General features: G+C 41.2%; 1 protein-coding gene across 5 annotated transcripts in view; it reads right to left on the bottom strand.

The window, feature by feature from the left end:
• Positions 1 to 20290, bottom strand: part of LOC130286426 (trichohyalin-like) — a 98093-nt gene that overhangs the window by 63145 nt on the left and 14658 nt on the right. For 4 of the 5 annotated variants that reach the window (XR_008847410.1, XM_056537273.1, XM_056537274.1 and 1 more), the window contains exons 3-5: positions 19648 to 19739; positions 13419 to 13476; positions 3772 to 4755 (exon numbers count right to left, since the gene is read on the bottom strand). Coding sequence is in view for 4 of the 5 variants with exons in the window: in XM_056537273.1 (XP_056393248.1) it covers positions 3772 to 4755; positions 13419 to 13476; positions 19648 to 19739 (1134 nt within the window). In the remaining variant the exon portion in view is untranslated. The remainder of the gene's footprint in view (positions 1 to 3771; positions 4756 to 13418; positions 13477 to 19647; positions 19740 to 20290) is intronic. The other variant, XM_056537276.1, reaches the window with a different exon arrangement.

The raw sequence follows: 20290 nt of genomic DNA, 5'->3' as shown, positions 1-20290 counted from the left end.
TTGAATACATTAGCCTATTCTTCACAGGGGTGGGCCAGGCGGGGAATATTGAGGAGGCAAGAGGGCACACAGCAGAGCAATGGGAATAGAGGATTAAACAGACATAACTCTGCAACTACTACACAGATTATAGTAACCGATGACTGTTTTTAAAGCTGCTCACCAGCACTAGTGCGAGTGAACAGGCTGTCAATTTCTCTTTAAAGTTTTCCACATCAATTTGCACTCAATACTCCATAATGAAAATGTGAAACTGCTATGTGAGGTCACCCAATGATCATTCTAGCTGAGCTCCTAAGATCTTGTGTAGATTGGAGAAACTTCCAGAAGGGACAACTCTGTGAATGTCCTTGAGTGGCCAAGCCAGAGTTTTGACTTAAATGGGCACTGTCAGATTCAAAAACCTTTTTATATGTTGTACATCTTGGCAAAACATTAACTTATCTACTATACTTCATAAGAAATTAAAGGGGTACTCCGGCGCTTAGACATCTTATCCCCTATCCAAAGGATAGGGGATAAGATGCCTGATCGTAGGGGTCCCGCCGCTGAGGACCCCCGTGATCTTGCACACAGCACCCCAGTTAAAATCAGTCCCCGGAGCTGACAGCTATCACGCCCCCTCCCATGGGCTTGCGGGCGGAGCGTGACATCACACGAGGGGCGGAGGCGTGACGTCACACACCGCTGGCCCCGTGGTCGCCGGTAATCAGACCTGGAGCGAACATGCTACAGGGACTGATTTTAACTGGGGTGCTGCGTGCAAGATCACGGGGGTCCCCAGCGGCAGGACCCCCGCGATCAAGCATCTTATCCCCTATCCTTTGGATAGGGGATAAGATGTCTAAGCGCCGGTGTACCCCTTTAAGTAAATTAAATAAGAATTTTATTTCTTTTTTATAGAAATCATGGCTTATAAAATCATGGCTTTGTACAAGCTAAAGCACACTAAGTGAGGATGGCCTAGCACACTCCTCTGTGCGCTCTCCTGTCTAATGGGATTCCTCTGTGTCTGATAGGACTAAGGGGTACTATCAGACAGTAGAAAGCACAGATGAGTACTATCAGACAGTAGAAAGCACAGAGGAGTACTATCAGACAGAAAAGAGCACAGAGGAGAGAGCACAGAGGAGTACAATCAGACAGGGGAGAGCACAGAGGAGTACAATCAGACAGAGGCGAGCACAGAGGAGTGCTATCAGACAGGAGAGAGCACAGAGGAGTCCTATCAGACAGGAGAGAGCACAGAGGAGTGCTATCAGATAGGAGAGAGCACAGAGAAGTATTATCAGACAGGAGAGAGCACAGAGGAGTACTATCAGACAGGAGAGAGCACAGAGGAGTACTATCAGACAGGAGAGAGCACAGAGGAGTGCTATCAGACAGGATAGAGCATATAGGAGTAGTATCAGACAGGAGAGAGCACAGAGGAGTCCTATCAGACAAGATAGAGCATATAGGAGTAGTATCAGACAAGAGAGAGCACAGAGGAGTGCTATCAGACAGGAGAGAGCACAGAGGAGTGCTATCAGACACGAGAGAGCACAGAGGAGTGCTATCAGACAGGAGAGAGCACAGAGGAGTACTATCAGACAGGAGAGAGCGCAGAGGAGTGCAAGCCCACCCTCACTTACTGGACGTTGTCCATACCTGTGCTTTAGCTTGGACAAAGCCTGATTTTATAATCCATGATTTCTATAAAAAAAAATTTAATGAAGTATATTACAAAGGTCAATGTTTTTCTTTTGTTTGTTTTTTTACCAAGATGTACAACTAATTACTGAGCAAAGGGTCTAAAAACTAATGTCAATGCAATATATATATATTTTTTAATTTATAATTTTTTATTTAATTTTCAATAGAATAGAAAAAAATACCACAGTCACCATTACCCCCAATACATATTACATAATACCCTACTCCAACCCAACCACCCACCCGTCCCCCCAACCGAGGCAGGGGGAAAAAAAAAAGAAGAAGAAGAATAACTACTTTACAGGTTAGTCCATCTAGACTGGGGGGCCCTTTATTCCCATCTTCTAACCACACACCCCAGATCGCATTATATTCTTTAAGATTTAGACAGAATTTTCTCATGACGACATACTTTTTGTAGCAATAGCTGCCAATGCTGAACTTAAGGATGATTGGTATCAAACCACTTCCTCACCACCACTAGTTTAGCATATGAAAAAAGTCTTATTAAGGTTTTCTTATGAACTGACTCGCTACCAGCCCCCAGTATGAACTTTTTGGGATCGCCTGCCATTTTAATTTTTAGGGTGCGTTCACACGCTATTACTAGCAGTGGATTTCCCACTGCGGGAATCCTGCTGCGAGTTACGCTACCATTGATTTAAATGGGTCCACAGACAGTCCGCAATAGTGTCAGATTTGCGGACAGTCCGTGGACCCATTCAAATAAATGGTACTGTAACTCGCAGCGGGAACCCCCCCCCCCACCCCCACACCATCCCAGAAGGCCCGTATCTTAGGGCAACTCCAAAAAAGGTGCAGGAAGCCTTCCCACATTTTGCTTTGCAATATTTTAGTTTTTCTTTTACAAAAAATTATAAAAGATGTCCAACATTCTGTTTTTCACTGTCATTATGGGATATTTAAGGGGTACTCCGGTGGAAAACAATATTTTTAAAAACAACTGGTCCCAGAAAGTTATATAGATTTGTAAATTACTTCTATTCAAAAAATCTTAATCCTTCCAGTACTTATCAGCTGCTATATGCTCCACAGGAAGTTTTTTTCTTTTTAAATTTCTTTTCTGTCTGACCACAGTGCTACCACCTCTGTCCATGTCAGGAACTATCCAGGCAGAAGTAAATCCCCATAGCAAACCTCTCCTGCTCTGGACAGTTCCTGACATGGACAGAGGCGTCAGCAGAGAGCACTGTGGTCAGACTGAAAAGAAATTCAAAATGAAAAGAACTTCCTGTGGAGCATACAACAGCTGATAAGTACTGGAAAAATTAAGATTATTAAATAGAAGTACTCCACTGGAGTACCCCTTTAAGGGCAAAATGATGCAGGAAAACAAAAGCGTCTAAAAACTTCCTGAAAGCACGGTCTATCTAAAGAGGTGGTGACATCACTGGGATAACATTGGTTTACATGGGATTACTACTGTAGGAATTAGGTCACCACTCACCAGATAGAATAATCTTGTAGGCATCAGACAAATAACAAAGTGTTCCTATTTTATAGTTGCTATTACCAATAAACCTTGTATTGGAAAGATGCTAGGGTTCCATATGGCATTTGTGTAACTTTAACCAATGCGTTTGTGATAATCACAAGGTCACTTGTAACTCTCTCTTCCATAAGAAAACCATAGACTTAGTGCCATAGAATGTAATGGCACATGCTAGATAGTTACCTAGGAGGCCAAGTGGGAAGCTCTGTCTCCTTTTGCGCAGTTACAGTGGCTTGGAGCAGGGACAATGGCTACCTTGATCAGGTTTATGTAGCTTGCATGATATCAAACATTACATCGATGTAATGGTTACATTGCATCACATGGAAAATGCATTGTAGTAACAAAAGGAATAAATTTCCCTCAGTCAGAAAAGATCATTTTGCAATAATTAAGCTGATTGACTATAAACTGCTTAGAATATGTCTATAACCTGCTTACCATCAATGCCTTGTTTCTTTAAATAACTGAATAACATTATTGATTTGACCAAATTTATGATCTGACTAAACTGACAGTACAATTTCATCGGCCTATTTCTGTTTCCGAATATGATTTCTTACTAGGTAATGGAGTTCCTCCAGCATCGTCCTTCTTGTCCATACCACTTGGCAAACTGGAGTCAGACACTGTATGGGTACTTCTGGCAACTTCTTTTGTGGGAATTAAGGGATTTCCTTCAGATCTATTGATCCCGCTTGCATCCAGTGTGTCTGTAGGACAACCCGCACTTTCTGTGTCAGTAGTATTCATTATAAGATTTCTCGTTTTACAATCACTTTGCTCAACATCTGCAGGAAGCCTTTGCTCTTCATACAAATATGGAATCAGCTCCCTGACAGCCTGATAGTCGCTGAGTGACTGTGGAAGTTCAGTCTTGCTCATGTTTTCTCTTACAGCGGAGTTCCCAGTAAGAAGCACTGGCTGGTGCTCTTTACTACCTATGGACGACAAATGGCTTACCACAGAACTTCTCTCCAAACTTGGGAGGCTTGAAAGCTGAGAATGGTTTGCTTGGCTTAGTCTTGAAATCTGCCCACCTAAAGACTCCACGCTATCTTTTCTCTCCCTGTATCTGCCTGAAGCTTGATCCTCCACATTTTTGGTAAGAGCAGCTTGCAAGTCATCTTCCAACTCCTCTTTGAACTGTTGAAGAATGTCTTCTCTCCTTGCTGTGTTCAGATGGTCAACAGGGCTGTCATCAGACACTGGAAGTAACAGTGATCGACTTTCAGAATAATCTACCATAGTTTCCCCAGTGCCGTACTGTGCATTTTCATGAGCCTCTGAACTTGCCATTGGTTCCACCATCCTTTGTTTGAACTTGACTGCAAAGTCCTCTGTGCACACACTCTCTGCAGAGTTGGCGTCACTCTGGTATTCCTCACCCATTGTCTGTTCAGAGCCGAGTAGCTGTGATAGCCTCCATTTGTATTCATCTTTCTTACTGTCTGAATCCCTCCTTTGTTCACTAGCATCAGAGGTAACATCATCTTTAGCTTCATAAGCATTGACTTCATGCAGTTGCTGTTTATCTGCACAAGAGACTGAGAGGGTACAAGATAATATATAGTTATTGATGGTATAGGTCCTCCGTGTACATTTCCAAAGGTGTCAGGGCCTCACTAAATGAGGCACATGAAAACGCGCAAACTAAAGGGAATGTGTTTCTTACTTTTCCTCACATGTGCTTTCAAGCATTAGTAGCACATTCTTTTGCTCTGCTTTTTGTGTTCATATATAGTTTTGATTGAGCAACTACATCAATAATCCAATGCTGCAATCACATCATAAAGGCTTTTAGAGGTAACATGGAATAAAGCTTTAGAGCACTAAATGGAATTCCGAACTGTACAAAGCTCTTTTATAGACAAAGCTATGGAGTGTTTTGCAAGGGATGGGACGTGATTGTACCTTTTTGCATTTCCCATTTCACTATATGCCACTCAGACGTTCTATCTCATCTACATTATTAAAGTATTACATTTATTCCTCCAGTGGAGAGGACAAGGCTGCAATACATTGCACATACTTCTGCCTCAGACAGGAGTTCCAAATACGTTGAACTATTAGCAGAGTGTGCGCGGCCCTTCAATCAACTGCGGGATAGGGGGGAAAGTCAATCCAAAATTGATGCTATTAATATTCTTACCTAAGAAAACCCCTTTAGCTTTGACAAAAGATTGGTTTAGCCTGATGTGCCATGAAGCATGTCTGGCATTAATAACAGTCGCAGGCTCATGCTGTCATGACCCATTGTTCAAACAGTCACTGTCATTTCAAACAGCTTCCCTCCATTTGATGGCCTGTGTGAGTCCCAAAATATTTGTATATAATTTCCTTTACAAAAAAATTACTGTTTATCGGACTAGGTGTCTCACCATCCCTGCAATCTTCTGCCCACCGCCTCGTGTTAATGAAATTCCATCTCCAGCAGCAGAGAGACAAAAAAATAATAGTAATAAAAAGTGTGAGCAGGACTTAGTTTATACCAGTGTTTTTCAACCACTGTGCCACGGCACACTAGTGTGCCGTGACATAGTGTAAGGTGTGCCGTGGGAAAAACACCCGCCGGGTGTTTTTGCCACGGGACATCTCTGTGTCCCGAAAGTTGCTTTCGGGACACAGGGATGCCTCTAAGTCCCTGCGGCCCCGCGTTTACTTTAAAAACGCGGGGACCGCCGGGAGGTAGCGCATGCAGGGACGTCACTGACGTTGTCCCATGCGTGCACCCATAGCAACAATCGTGGAGGACCGGAGCAGCGAGGAGGACGCGTGCTGTCAACTTGGTAAGTGTTACCAGCGGCGCGTCTCCTTCGGTGTTCCGAGCACCGCTCCTCCGGTCCCGGGACCTACTGCTATAGCCGGACCGGAGGAGTGGTGGTCGTAACACCGAAGTGGGGCAGTACACAGGCATACAGCCTTCAGTAATACACTGTATGGCTGAAGGCTGTATGTCTGTGGGGGAACTATACTGCACCTAATGTGGGGGGACTATACTGGACCTAATGTGGGGGGGACTATACTGGGCCTAATGTGGGGGGACTATACTGCACCTAATGTGGGGGAACTATACTGGACCTCATGTGGGGGGACTATACTGGGCCTAATGTTGGGGAACTATACTGCACCTAATGTGGGGAGCTATACTGGGCCTAATGTGGGGGAACTATACTGGACCTAATGTGGGGGAACTACAACCTAATGTGGGGGTAACTATACTGCCAACCTAATGTGGGGGAAAATAAGATATATGCAAGATAAGATACATGCAGTGTGCATAGAAATTTGTTCATAGTTTTTTTTTTTTTTTTTTTAACTATAGTCCAGCCCTCCAAGGAGACAAGTGCAGTAAGTACTGAGTGACAGTGAGACAGATAAATAGATATAGTGCAGCGCGTTTTTTCCCTTTTTTTTTTGCTCGTCAACCTCGGTAGCGGTGCCCCGCGAAAAAGGTTGGGAAACACTGGTTTATACTATGTGTAGCATGCTAGCTGTGCATCTCTACCTCATTCAGAGGGTCCACACTGTGCCAGAAAAATAAATCAAGACTCTCTAATTTCTGACCACCCATTAAGTATTGGGCAATTGTCTCTTGTGTAAATAATTGTGTTATTAATGTGTACACAGTGCTGCCTCCTAAATGTAATCCTCGAAGCCTAATCCCTTTAGTTTGTAATTATGATTATCAACAGTTTATTGCTCTCAGGGCTGGTTAAAACAAAGACAACACCTGTGTGCATTAAACAGCATGCATGTCAATTATGTTGTGGATTTGTATGTTGCATATTTTTACAGTGAAATTCACCACTTTCTATGAAGCAAGGGTAACATACACAGTGAATCTTCTGCAAAATTCATCTGTAACACATGTGGCTTTTGCTGTTCATTCACTGAGGCTTTATGGTGAGATTCAGGATGGTAGGCAGGATTGTTGCATTTAAGTTTTTTTTAGGTGCTTCCTAATGTCATTTTGTGGCTTTTTTTTTTTTTTTTTTCAAAAAGAGTGTGTACATGCATTTTTTGTTTATTCATTGTGAATTAATTTATATTGAAGAATATAAAAACAAACACAAAACACAACAAAAAATGAAAAAAAAAAACATTGCCACATGCTTTTTCTTACAGCAGTTACTGAAGCCTGTTCTTGTTTTCTAATCTTTTTCTATATTCTGACTGTAATGTATTTTATTACATTTTTGGTACATTATAATAGGCTTCTATATTGTCTGAGCAGTTAGTGATATGCTTTAAAGGGGTAATCCAGTGGAAACTTTTTTTTTAATTAACTGGTGCCAGAAAGTTAAACTGTAAATTACTTCTATTTAAAAATCTTAATCTTTACAGTACTTACCAGCTGCTGTATACTACAAATGAAGTTCTTTTCTTATTAAATGTATTTTCTGTCTGACCACAGTTCTCTCTGCTGTGTCAGGAAATGTCCAGAGCAGGAGAGGTTTTCTATGAGGATATGCTTCTAATCTGAGCAGTTCCTCTCATGGACAGAGGTGTCAGCATAGAGCACTGTAGTCAGACAGAAAAGAAATTCAAAATAAAAGAACTTCCTGATGAGCATACAGCAGCTTATTATAGAAGTACTTTACAAATCTGTTTAACTTTTTTGGCACCATTTGATTTAAAAAAAAAAAAATAATTCTGCCGAAGTACCCCTTTAAAGAAGGACCCATGGACCATAGACAGCAATAGACAGGACATTTTCAAAGGTCAATCTACAGGGAGGCTGATCTGGTGGTGGATCCAGTATTATTTCTGTACTGGTGTCAACTTTCACTGTACTCCTGTCTCTGCTGAGAAGAAAGGCAGAGAAATTATCTGTACAGAACAGGAAGATACTGGTTTTAGACCAAGTGGCCAGCATGGAAAGTGCAAGATTTCAGAATTATTATAAAATATAGATAGGAAAATTGAAAATAATAAAAAAAAAAATGTTTCATGCCTCCCTATTGATTTCCAGCTAACATCTGTCTGCAGCCTTTTCTTGCACATAAAAAATAAATTCATGGATTTTTTTTTCCAAACCACTCTAAGTACAAGGACAAATGTGCACACGCCATTATTTAAAATTTTATAAACTAACACTAGATGGCAGACAAGGGACAACTGATATTTAAGAAGGATTTCATAGGATTTTGTGTGTGGTCAGATTAAAAAGATTATACATTTATGTAATGGAAAATAATCCACTTGCACTTTTATTACAAAATATGACTTTTATACTAGAGCATCTTGAATTTCACTAAACAAGGTAAAAAAAATGTAAGCCAGCTCACTGCTCTCCTCCATGTTGGCTGCACGGATCCACACTCCAGCCCTGTGCATATAGATACCTTACATCAAAAGTATTCAGTTCCAGAGTGTAGATGGAATTTAAAAAATATTACCTTTTTAATGAAATTGTGAAGAACAGACAGCGTGATAGCATTAGATGTCTTTGTAATCGGCCGACACATTATTATTATTTTTTTTAAATCAACTGGTGCCAAAAAGTTAAACAGATTTGTAAATTACTTCTATTAAAAAAATCTTAATCCTTCCAGTACTTATTAGCAGCGGTATACTACAGAGGAAATTATTTTCTTTTTGTCACAACCACAGTGCTCTCTGCTGACACCTCTGTCCATTTTAGGAAATGTCCAGAACAGCATATGTTTGCTATGGGGATTTTCTCCTGCTCTGGACAGTTCCTGACATGGACAGAGGTGTCAGCAGAGAGCACTGTGGTTGTGACAGAAAAGAAATTCAAAAAGAAAAGAACTTCCTCTGAAGTATACAGCCGCTAATAAGAACTGGAAGGATTAAGATTTTTAATAGAAGTCATTTACAAATCTTTTTAACTTTCTTGCATCAGTTGATGATTTAAAAAAAAAACGTTTTTCACTGCAGTGTACCCCTTTAAGCACCCTTACTTATGGCAGCCATAAGTAAGGGTGCTTAAAGGGGTTCTCCGGTGCTTAGACATCTTATCCCCTATCCAAAGGATAGGGGATAAGATGCCTGATCGTGGGAGTCCCGCCGCTGGGGACCCCTGGGATCATGCACCCCGGCACCCCGTTTGTAATCAGTCCCCGGAGCGTGTTCGCTCCGGGTCTGATTACAGACGCCCACAAGGCCGGCGGCGTGTGACGTCACTCCTCCGCCCCTCAATGCAAGGCTACGGGAGGGGGCGTGATAGCTGTCATGCCCCCTCCCGTCGGCTTGAATTGAGGGGCGGAGCGTGACGTCACAGGCCGCCGGCGGCGTGACGTCACACGCCGCCGGCCTTGTGGTCGTCCGTAATCAGACTGATCGGACTGATTACAAACTGGGTGCCGCGTGCATGATCCCGGGGGTCCCCAGTGGTGGGACTCCCGCGATCAAGCATCTTATCCCCTATCCTTCGGATAGGGGATAAGATGTCTAAGCACCGGAGAACCCCTTTAACAACTAGAAAGGCACAGGCCAATTATGTCCTCACAGAAAATCTCTGTATGGACATTTCAGAAACTGCGGGTGACATCATAATATGCTGGTGCTAGGACCACACGGGAATGTGCTGTCTCATAGACTTAGCGCCTGTCGGATCATTCAAATGTGTGGAATTCTGCCTGTGTTCCACACATTTTACTCCGTCTAAACATAGCCTTATATGTGTTGTAATGAGTAGTAATGCAGACATCAGTAAACCAGCAGGCTTCCTGGCAGTTTTAGTCCCTCTCCCCCATGCAACAAGGGACATTTTTATCTTACTTACCGTATATACTTTGTCTTCAAAGCATTAGTGTCAATAAATAAAAATAAAACTTTTGCCAACTATGGCCAAAAGTTTTAAACAGTCGGACTACTGAGACTCCCACCGTTCTCTAGACACAGCCAGGTGAACTGCAGAGCAGTGCATTCACTCCCCAGCTGGGAGCTTGTTGGAGACAACGGCCCACATTTATCATTGTCTTTAGACTGTTTTGTGTGTCTAAAAAGGGGCAAAAAAAGGAGCAAGCAGGTTTTTTTGCGCCTTTTTGTTTACACATTTCTGCTGATTTTGAGTTGTAATCCACTGATTTTGCCAATACACATGATATGGACGGGTTTTATCAACTGCTCCTTTTTGTGAAAAGGAGCAAAAAAGGCGCAAAGCCACTGAAAAGTCTCTAAGGGTGCGTTCACACGTGTGTATTTTCTGCTGCAGATCTTCTGCAGATTTGCTTTAGCAGATTTTGCAGCCCATTGAATTCAATGGGCAGCAAAATCTGCAGTAGGAAATCTGCTGCAGATCTGCAGCAAAAATACACACGTGTGAACGCACCCTAAAACGACACCAGCCCAGGCTTAACTTAGCTTTATGGTGTATGTGAAGACAGAAATTTCAGAAAATGTGACCTGCACAAAATTTATCAAATGGTCTGTGACCATTTAATAAATTTGGTGCTCCTACACATTACCAGCACACAAAAAAAGGTGTAGAAAAATGCTTCACTTACACCTACAATGATAAATGCTTCACTTACACCTACAATGATAAATGCTTCACTTACACTACAATGATAAATGTGGGCCGAAGAGTTCTATTACAAACGTAGCATCCGGTTGTGCGCATTTTGCATCATTTACGGTTTAATCTATTTTTTTTCCCCATACAAAAACTGTAGTCTATTACGGTTTTATGTCCGGGTGAAAAAACTGATAGAAACCGTATACATTTTTTTAAAAATGGTGGTCTATGGGAACTGTACAGAACCGTATGTGCGTACAGTTCCATCCGGTTTGCACCATATGGCTTTTGACTTTGCAGTTTTTTTTCTTGGAATTTCAATCAAACAAGTGAAACTTTATTCATAATGGAGTGAAAATTTAAAAACGTAAAAGTTTTTTTCTTAAAAAAACAGATGCAACCAGACATAATTTTTCAAACCGCATATGGTTTTTAACCTATATGGGTTAAAATTTGTACACACGTTTTGATACAGTTTGGTCCAGTTTTGAGGAATCCGTTTTTCATCAAAAAACCTGATACGGTAACTGTATTGCAAAAACGTGGTGTGAATGCAGCCTTGGCTGGTAAGAGCTAACACGCACTTCATCCGGCCATAGGTAGTCTCGTCCCTGAGACCCTGAAAGATCAAAACTTTAGATATGTCTGCATGCCAAAAGTTTTCTAATGACAGTAACATTTTAATTCCTTACAGTTGTAAAGTTCTCCATTTAGGTTTTCCCACCTATCAACACAGTAATAAATGTGAATGTCTGAGAAAGGTAGTCTGTTCCACCGACTACACTGTGATCATTCATTTTCTATTTTCTATTCCATGTGAATGGAGAGGCAGTGTGCTTGTGTGGCCAAACCATTGATTGTCTGTGGGGCTGATGGAGTATCATTGTAAATTAATAATAATAATGAATATTCAACAAAGATTTATAATTATAATAAGACCTGTTTCACACTACTGTTATATGGCCATATTTACAGCATTGCTGTCACAAAAAGCTTTCGGCAGGTCACACAGGCACATTTTTAAGTGCTGAGACCCACACCGATCACTAGCTAGGACAAGCAGGTGGCAGCATAGAGACCCTGACCAATCGACACTTGAGACATGTCAAAAGTTTTTTTAAGTGTTCATAAGTAACCACAAAATCTGCAATCAAATCTAGATAACCATTGAACTCTATATAGCTAAAATATGGTGGTGGATCAGATTTGATAAGGAGTCTAAATATGCTTGAAATAGACTTAAATGGGCACTGTCACCAAACTTTTTTTTTGATATGTTGTAGTACTTATGTAGTACAACATATCTCTAATATAAATCTATTAATTTTTTTTTCATTAAAATAGTTTATTTTAATGTTGAAAACCAGCCACTAGGGGTCTCCCTCCTAGTGGCCGGCTGCAGGCTGGCGTGACGTCACGCATGAATTCGGACCGATGCCAGCCGGGCATCGGTCCTAATTCAATTAGCCTGCGCTCGCTCCCTGCCTGTCAATCAGACAGGGGGGAGCGAGAACTGAGAGTGCATTGGCTCCCTGGCTTCACACCCCAGCCCCGTTTCCCGGCATCTACACGCCGCCGCCGCCGCTGCTGCTGCTGCTCTGCATTCGGGTATGACTGGGGGGGGGAGCGGGGTTCGAGGTAGCTCTGCGCCAACGATTGATTTCAATGGGGGGTGGGGGGAGCGGGGTAGCGCTGCGCCAACTATTGATTTCAACGGGGGGGGTGGGGGTAGCGCTGCGCCAACTATTGATTTCAATGGGGGGGGCGGGATTCATAAAAAGCTATTGATTTCAACAGGGGGGGGGAGCGGGGTTCGGGGTAACACAGGGTGCCTCCAGTTGTTTCACCACTACAACTCCCAGCATGCTCTGACAGCCACTAGATGTCAGGGCAAGCTGGGAGTTGTAGTGGTGAAACAGTTGGAGGCACCCTGTATAGTGAACTAAGGGCGGAAGTGTCGGCCCCAGCAGGCATCAGTGACGTTGTGAGCACACTACCAGGCAGACAAAAAGCCATTTTTAATATAGTAAAAAAAAAATGTAAAGGCAGGGAGGGGGTTAGGGATAGATGGGCAATAGGCAGGGACAGAAAAAAAATGGATGGTGGGAGCTACCCTTTAACTTATAAGGTAGACCTTTTCTTTTTAACATTATATAACATCTAAGCATTTTACAAAGCAGACTAGACCCCTTAAAGGGGTAATTTGGTGGAAAACTTTTTTTTATTTTTTTAAATCAACTGGTGCCAGAAAGTTTAACAAATTTGTAAATGACTTCTATTTAAAAATCTTAATCCTTCCAGTACTTATCAGCTGCTATTTTCTACAGGGGAAGTTCTTTTCTTTTTGGATTTCTTTTCTGTCATAGCCACAGTGCTCTCTGCTGACACCTCTGTCCATGTCAGGAACTGTCCAGAGCAGGAGAAAATCCCCATAGCAAACATATACTGCCCTGGACAGTTCCTAAAATGGACAGAGGTGTCAGCAGAGAGCACTGTGGTCGTTACAGAAAAGAAATCCTTATAGAAAAGAATTTCCTCTAGTATACAGCAGCTGATAAGTACTGGAAGGATTAAGAATTTTTAATAGAAGTAATTTACAAATCTGTTTAACTTTCTGGCACCAGTTGATTTAAAAAAAAAAAAAAAGTTTTCCATCAGAGTACCCCTTTAACTGTGATTTACATTTTTTTGGTAGGCTGGATAAAGTCTAAAACATAGTCTTACCTGTTGCACATGTATCTTTGGTGGTATTTCTCACGGAACTCTTGAAACTGGGTTGTGACTGAAAATCAAATAGACAGAAAAGAACTAGAAATGTACAATTTAAGGAAGCTATAGAAGATGTCAGTATACATTACCCCGGGCACACAGCAGCCTGGATGTCTTACTGCAGCCTTGTCTGTATTCTGAATATCTATTTTATGCAGATGAGCTATATCTGCTTTTTAAAGCTTTTAGTCTATTAGGTTCTGTTCACATTAACGTCATGGCATCTATTTATTTTTGAACTGATACTAAGCGAGCTTCAAAAGATCCCACTAACTACATGAAAAGATATTTCATTTGATCTTAACAATTGTTGATAGGAAACATTTTATTTTGATAACAAAATTCAGATAACAAAAGAAGGTCATTGGGGGATATGTATCATTATTTGTGTATGGTAGAACATCTGGAGGACATGCTCTACCAAAACGTGCGAAAAAAAAGGGCTTGTGCAAAATTTTGCGCAAAAAAATACACACAAAACAGGGGTAAAATCTTTTATACATGTCCCCCATTGAGCTTAAAGGAGTACTCTGCTGCTCAGCGTTTCAAACAAACTGTTCCGAACGCTGGAGCCGGGAGCTTGTGACATCATAGTCCCGCCCCCTCATGACGTCACACCCCACCCCCTCAATGCAAGTCTATGGGAGGGGGAATGACGGTTGTCACGCCCCCTCCCATAGACTTGTGTTGAGGGGGCGGGGCTATGGCATCATGAGCTCCCGGTGCCGGCTCCAGTGTTCGGAACAGTTTGTAAAACAATTAATAAAACTTAGTCTGGAGAAGGCACTCTAAGCACCTGAGATAGGCTGGGTCCACACTACGTTTTGTCCCATACGGGAGCGCATACGGCAGGAGGGAGCTAAAACCTCACGCTCCCGTATGTGACCGTATGCGCTCCCGTATGCCATTCACTTCAATGAGCCGACCGGAGTGAAACGTTCAGTCCGGTCGGCTCATTTTTGCGCCGTATGCGCTTTTACAACCGGACCTAAAACTGTGGTCAACCACGGTTTTAGGTCCGGTTGTAAAAGCGCATACGGCGCAAAAATGAGCCGACCGGACCGAACGTTTCACTCCGGTCGGCTCATTGAAGTGAATGGCATACGGGAGCGCATACGGTCACATACGGGAGCGCGAGGTTTTAGCTCCCTCCTGCCGTATGCGCTCCCGTATGGGACACAACGTAGTGTGGACCCAGCCATAGCTGGAGCAGTTTGCTTATGGGGAATGGGCCACCTGTAGACAAGTGCAGAAGTCTTAGGGCAGATTTATCAAACCCTGTCCAGGGGAAAAGTTGCCCAGTTGCCCATAGCAACCAATCAGATTGCTTCTTTCATTTTTAACAAGGCCTCTGCTAAATTAAAAAAGTGCACTGATTGGTTGCTATGGGCAACTGGGCAACTTTTCCTTTGTACACGTTTTGATAAATCTCCCCCACTGAGGTAATAAAATCACTTAGCAGTGACTGCCTCAAAAGGTTGTGCAACAAAATGTGAAGTTCAGGATACCATCATTTTTGTCCACGCCAGTTTACTATTTTGTATTTCAAAATGATTCTGTTAACCCCTTCCCTCTCAGGCCATTTTTCATTTTTGCACTTTAGTTTTTTCCTCCTCACCTTCTAAAAATCATAACGCTTTAAATTTTCCACCTACAGACCCATGTGAGGGCTTGTTTTTGGCACCACCAATTTTACTTTGTAATGACATCAATTATTTCCCCACAAAATTTACAGCGAAACCAGAAAAAACATATTTGGGGGCAAAATAAAAAACAAAACGCCCTTTTGTAACTTTTGAGGGCTTCCTATTCTATGCAGTGCACTGTTTGGCAAAATTGACACATTGGGGGGTATTTACCAATTTTGCCTGTTGACAGTTTCTTTTTACCCTTTTTTTTTCACTTTGGTTTTCGTGGACATGCACCAAATTTATCATTTGGTGCAAGTTGTTAGTAATTTTGGCCCAAATGTTGAAATCAGCTGTTCACAGCGCCTTTTACACAGAACTTACCGCCACAGAGGACGCGTATTTTACCCCTTGTGCAGCCATTTCGGAGTCCCTCCTGCAGTATATCAGCAAGCGACAGGAGTTATTTTCTTTTGTGGGGTTTATAGCCACCATGTGAAATGATTTTATTTTCAACTTGGGTAGTTTTTTTTTTTTTTGTTACTTTAGTGCAGTGGTCTTCAACCTGCGGACCTGCAGATGTTGCAAAACTACAATTCCCAGCATGCCTGGACAGCCGTTGGCTGTCCGGGAATGCTGGGAGTTGTAGTTTTGCAACATCTGGAGGTCCGCAGGTTGGAGACCACTGCTTTAGTGCTTACCTTTCCTGAACCTGTGTGGCCATGTCCAATGCTGGCTCAACGGAGGGTGAAGGTTCCTCAGAGATAACTATGTCGCAGGATAGTAATTTATATAGGTTTTATTTTGCTACCTAAAAAAAATTATAACTACATGAACCAAAATTAGTATGTTTAAAATTGTCATTTCTGACCCCTATAACTTTTTTATTTTTCCGTATATAGGGATGTATGAGGGATCTGAAGTTTTAACACCTTAAGGACTGAGCATTTTTCCACTTTCGTGCAAAACCCTTTCAATTTTGCACCTAAAAATCCATATGATGGCTTATTTTTTGCACCACCAATTCTACTTTGTAATGACAGTCATTGTACCCAAAAATCTACGGCGCCAAAATTGAAGAAAAAACGCAATTTTGTAACTTTTGGGGGCTTCTGTTTCTACACAGTACATTTTTGGGTAAAAATGACACCTTCTCTTTATTCTGTAGGTCCATACGATTAAAATGATACCCTACATATATAGGTTTGATTTTGTCGTACTTCTGGAAAAAATCCTAACTACATGCAGGAAAATGTATATGTTTAAAATTGTCATATTCTGACCCCTATAACTTTCTTAATATTCTGCGTACGGGGTGGTGTGAGGGCACATTTTTGCGCCGTGATCTGAAGTTTTTAGTGGTACCATTTCTGTATTAGCAATCAACTGATTGCTATGAATATTCCCCTATGGGGACATAAAAAGTGTATAAAAAAAAAAAGTAAAAAAAAGTCAAATAAAAAAGTAAAAAAAACTTGAAAAATTAAAACGTCCGTTTTTCCCATTTTGACTCCAAAAAAGCATAAAAAAATAATTAATACACATATTTGGTATCACCGCGTGCGTAAAAGTCTGAACTATTAAAATATATTGTTAATTATCCCATACGGTGAACAGCGTAAACGTTAAAAAAAAATTTAAAGTCCCAAATTTCTGCTTTTTTGTCCCATTTTATTCCAAAAAAATAAAAAAGAAAAAAAAATATAATAAGTAAAACCTAAGCAAAAGTGGTACAGATAACTGAAAACTACAGATCATGGCGCAAAAAATGAGTCCTCATATCGCCCCATATACGGAAAATGAGAAAGTTATAGGTGGTCAGAATAGGGCAATTTCAAACATACTAATTTTGTTAAAATTACAGAAAAGCATACAATGTGGGTATCATTTTAATCGTATTGACCCACAGAATAAAGAAAACAAGTAAAGTGTACAGCGTGAAAACAAAACCTTCCAAAATTTGCTAAATTGCGGTTTTCTTTTCAATTTTCCCACATAAATAATATTTGTTTGGTTGTGCCGTACATTTTATGGTAAAATAAGTGATGTATTTACAAAGTACAATTGGTGACGCAAAAAACAAGCCCTCATATGGGTCTGTGGATGGAAATATAAGAAAGTTATGAATTTTAGAAGGCGAGGAGGAAAAAACGAAAATGCTAAAATAAAATTGGTCTGGTCCTTAAGGGGTTAATGACTTGGAGAGGATCTGCAAAGAGGAGTGGGCCAAAACCCCTTCTGTGATGTGTGGCCAACTACAAGAAACGTTTAATCTCTGTAACCGTCAACAAGGGTTTTGCCACCAAGTACTAAGTCATATTTTGCAAAGGGGTCAAATACTTATTTCACTAATTAAAATGCACATTGATTTCAAATGCATTTTTCTGATTTTTTGTTGTTGTTATTCTTCCTCTCACTATACAAATGAATCTACCAAAATAATTATAAATTGATCATTTCTTCAGTGGGAAACCTAAAAAATCCGCTGGGGATCAAATATTTTGTTATATGCAAATTGGATATCATTGTTATCGTACCAATCTGAGGAATTCAGAACACATATTGCAGTGAATGGCATTAAATTAGATTTTTTTTTCTTGAATTTCACTATATCTGATGGTAACATGAAAGATGTCATTACAAATGACAATCAGCCCTGCAAAAAAAAAAAAAAACCCTCATATGGCTCTGTAGATTAAAAAAATAAAAAGGTTATGACTCGTAGGAGTAGATTAGGAAAACATGAAAACCCCAAAATTATATTTCCTGTACCATTAAGGAGTTAAAGGATATGTCCCCTTTTATCCCCCATTTGATCTAAAATAACAAATGAAATATCCTTGCAATAATAAAAAAACTCTCTATTGTTTTATGTCTACAGCTTAGGCTGCTTTCACACTATAAAAATTCATCCGATACAAACGTCCGTCAGAAAACCCATGTTAAACGGACTTTAAACAATCCCATTCAAGTCAATGGGATTTTTTTATTACCCTTTATGAACCGTTATAGCCCATCATGAATAACAGCCGTTAGTTGTGACGGGAAAAATAACGGGACATGCACTAATTGTTCGCCCCTCACGGGTAAATTAATGTCTGCTGGCACTATGCACTGCTAAAAGATATACTTTTCATTCATAGCGTTGCAGGGGTATATGTATATAGAAGCACTGGGGGGTGCAGACATATAGCGTTATGTGCACCCCACAGCGCTCCTATATACATATGCCGGCGCTCTGCTATGAATGAAAAGTATTTCTATCAGCAGCATCGGGCCGGCCGGCTGCTACTAGAATGCTTTTCATTCATAGCGCAGCGGTGACATATGTATATAGATGGCTGCGCTGCGAGGGCACAATATACATGCACTGCGGGGGGTATATATTTATTAATGTGCTGGCAGGAGGATATATTTTTTATGCGCCGGCGGGGGGTATACCTTTATGAATGCGCCGGCGGGGGGTATACATTTTTTAATGCACCGGCGGGGGGTATATATATTATATATATATATATAAATGCACTGCAGGGGGCATATTATAAATGTGCTGGGGGGCTAGGTATATAGGCTATATGTCTGCCCCCCCCTCCCTGCATTGCTATATATCTTGGCCCCCCCCCCCCCCCCACAGCGCTTTTAATATAGATATGGCCCCCCTACTACTCACAATGTTCATTTTTAAATCTCCCGCTAAGAGCCCTGAATGGCTCCTCGGTACCGGCCATTCAGGGCTCCCCGCGGGGGATTTAAAAATGAAAGTTAAAACACACCATACATCGCAGGGGAGCGGACCATGCCGCCCACTCTACTGCTTAATAACTTCAGATCGCATTGTGAAACCCAGTGCGATCAATCCCTCACCCCCTGTACTACAACTCCCATCATGGAACAGACTATGTTCCATGATGGGGGTAGTAGTACAAACACTAATGTAGCCTCCCCAGCTGTCTGCAGACTCCCGCAGCCAGGGAATTACTACTCCTATCATGGAAACAAGTCTGTTCCATAATGGGAGTAGTAGTCCCGGCTGTGGGAGTCTGTAGGCAGAGGTGTTACGGACATACATGAGGGATAACGGGTCTTACTGGATGAATATTTATTCATCTGTTAGCACCTGTTATTTCATCCGTTATTATACATCCGTTTTCACACAGAAAATGGACATTTAATAATGGATGAATGCTCATGGTGTGAAAGCAGCCTTATAGTAAAACCTATTGGCCTTCACAATTATAGAGTATGCATACAGACACCTTTTTGGAGATTTTGTAGTCATGTGTTCTAATAGAGTTGTTTGTATTGTTTGATATTTGCTATTATGCAATTTGCAAAGCAGCCAATTTTGCCATAAAAAGGGTGAAAAAGTGGGCTATATAATGTTGTGCCTATTGAAGTTTTCTGAACTGGAATTACTATAACTCAATAATCAGAAGAAAATAACTGAAAAAAAGCACACATTTTTTTTGGGATTGTATTTAGCATTTTATGGCTCTAAAACTACACAAACTACTGTGCGTCAACATAGCCTCCCTGTGTGTAGATCTTTTTCTTACTTGAAGCTGGTCGAGCTGTTCATCCAATGCATCCAGTAGGTAATCACAATGATCCCTATGCCTTTCATCTGATAGAAGTGGCATCGGAAGATCTGTAATAGTTTCAAGACATTATAGATAACAGAAATGTATAAACCAAATGATTTAACAAATGGGGTAAGCTTGTATTTCTATATGAATAAACAATAAAAAAAAACTAAATAATAATATTATTATTGGGCCTCACATAAAAAAATATATACATATATCTGTCTGCAGTGCCTAAAGATGCACAAAGTTTATTACAGTGGCTCAGTGTGTATGATAAATTTGGCACCTCTTTAGACACTATTGTCTTACTGTATCTTACCTATTGATTAGCTTTCTTTCAAATTTGCAATAAATTTTAGGGTGAAATTTAAGACTTGCATTGAGGGGGTGGGGCGTGACATCACGAGGGGGCGGGGCTATGACCTCACGAGCTCCCGGCGCTGGCTCCAGCGTTCGGAACAGTTTGTTCCAAAAGCTGAGCAGCAGAGTACCCCTTCAATGATCTGGCAAACACTATTTAACTTGCAGCCTAATTTTCCAGTTTTCACTGACTTTGCAAATATGGTGCGCCGTTCCAAAGTGACTGAAACCCTCCAGCAGCAGGTTGTCCAGA

Source organism: Hyla sarda, chromosome 1, assembly GCF_029499605.1.
Source record: "Hyla sarda isolate aHylSar1 chromosome 1, aHylSar1.hap1, whole genome shotgun sequence".
Lineage (NCBI taxonomy): Eukaryota > Metazoa > Chordata > Amphibia > Anura > Hylidae > Hyla > Hyla sarda.
The sequence above is the reverse complement of the archived record's forward strand: the minus strand, read 5'-3'. Positions and strand labels throughout refer to the sequence as shown.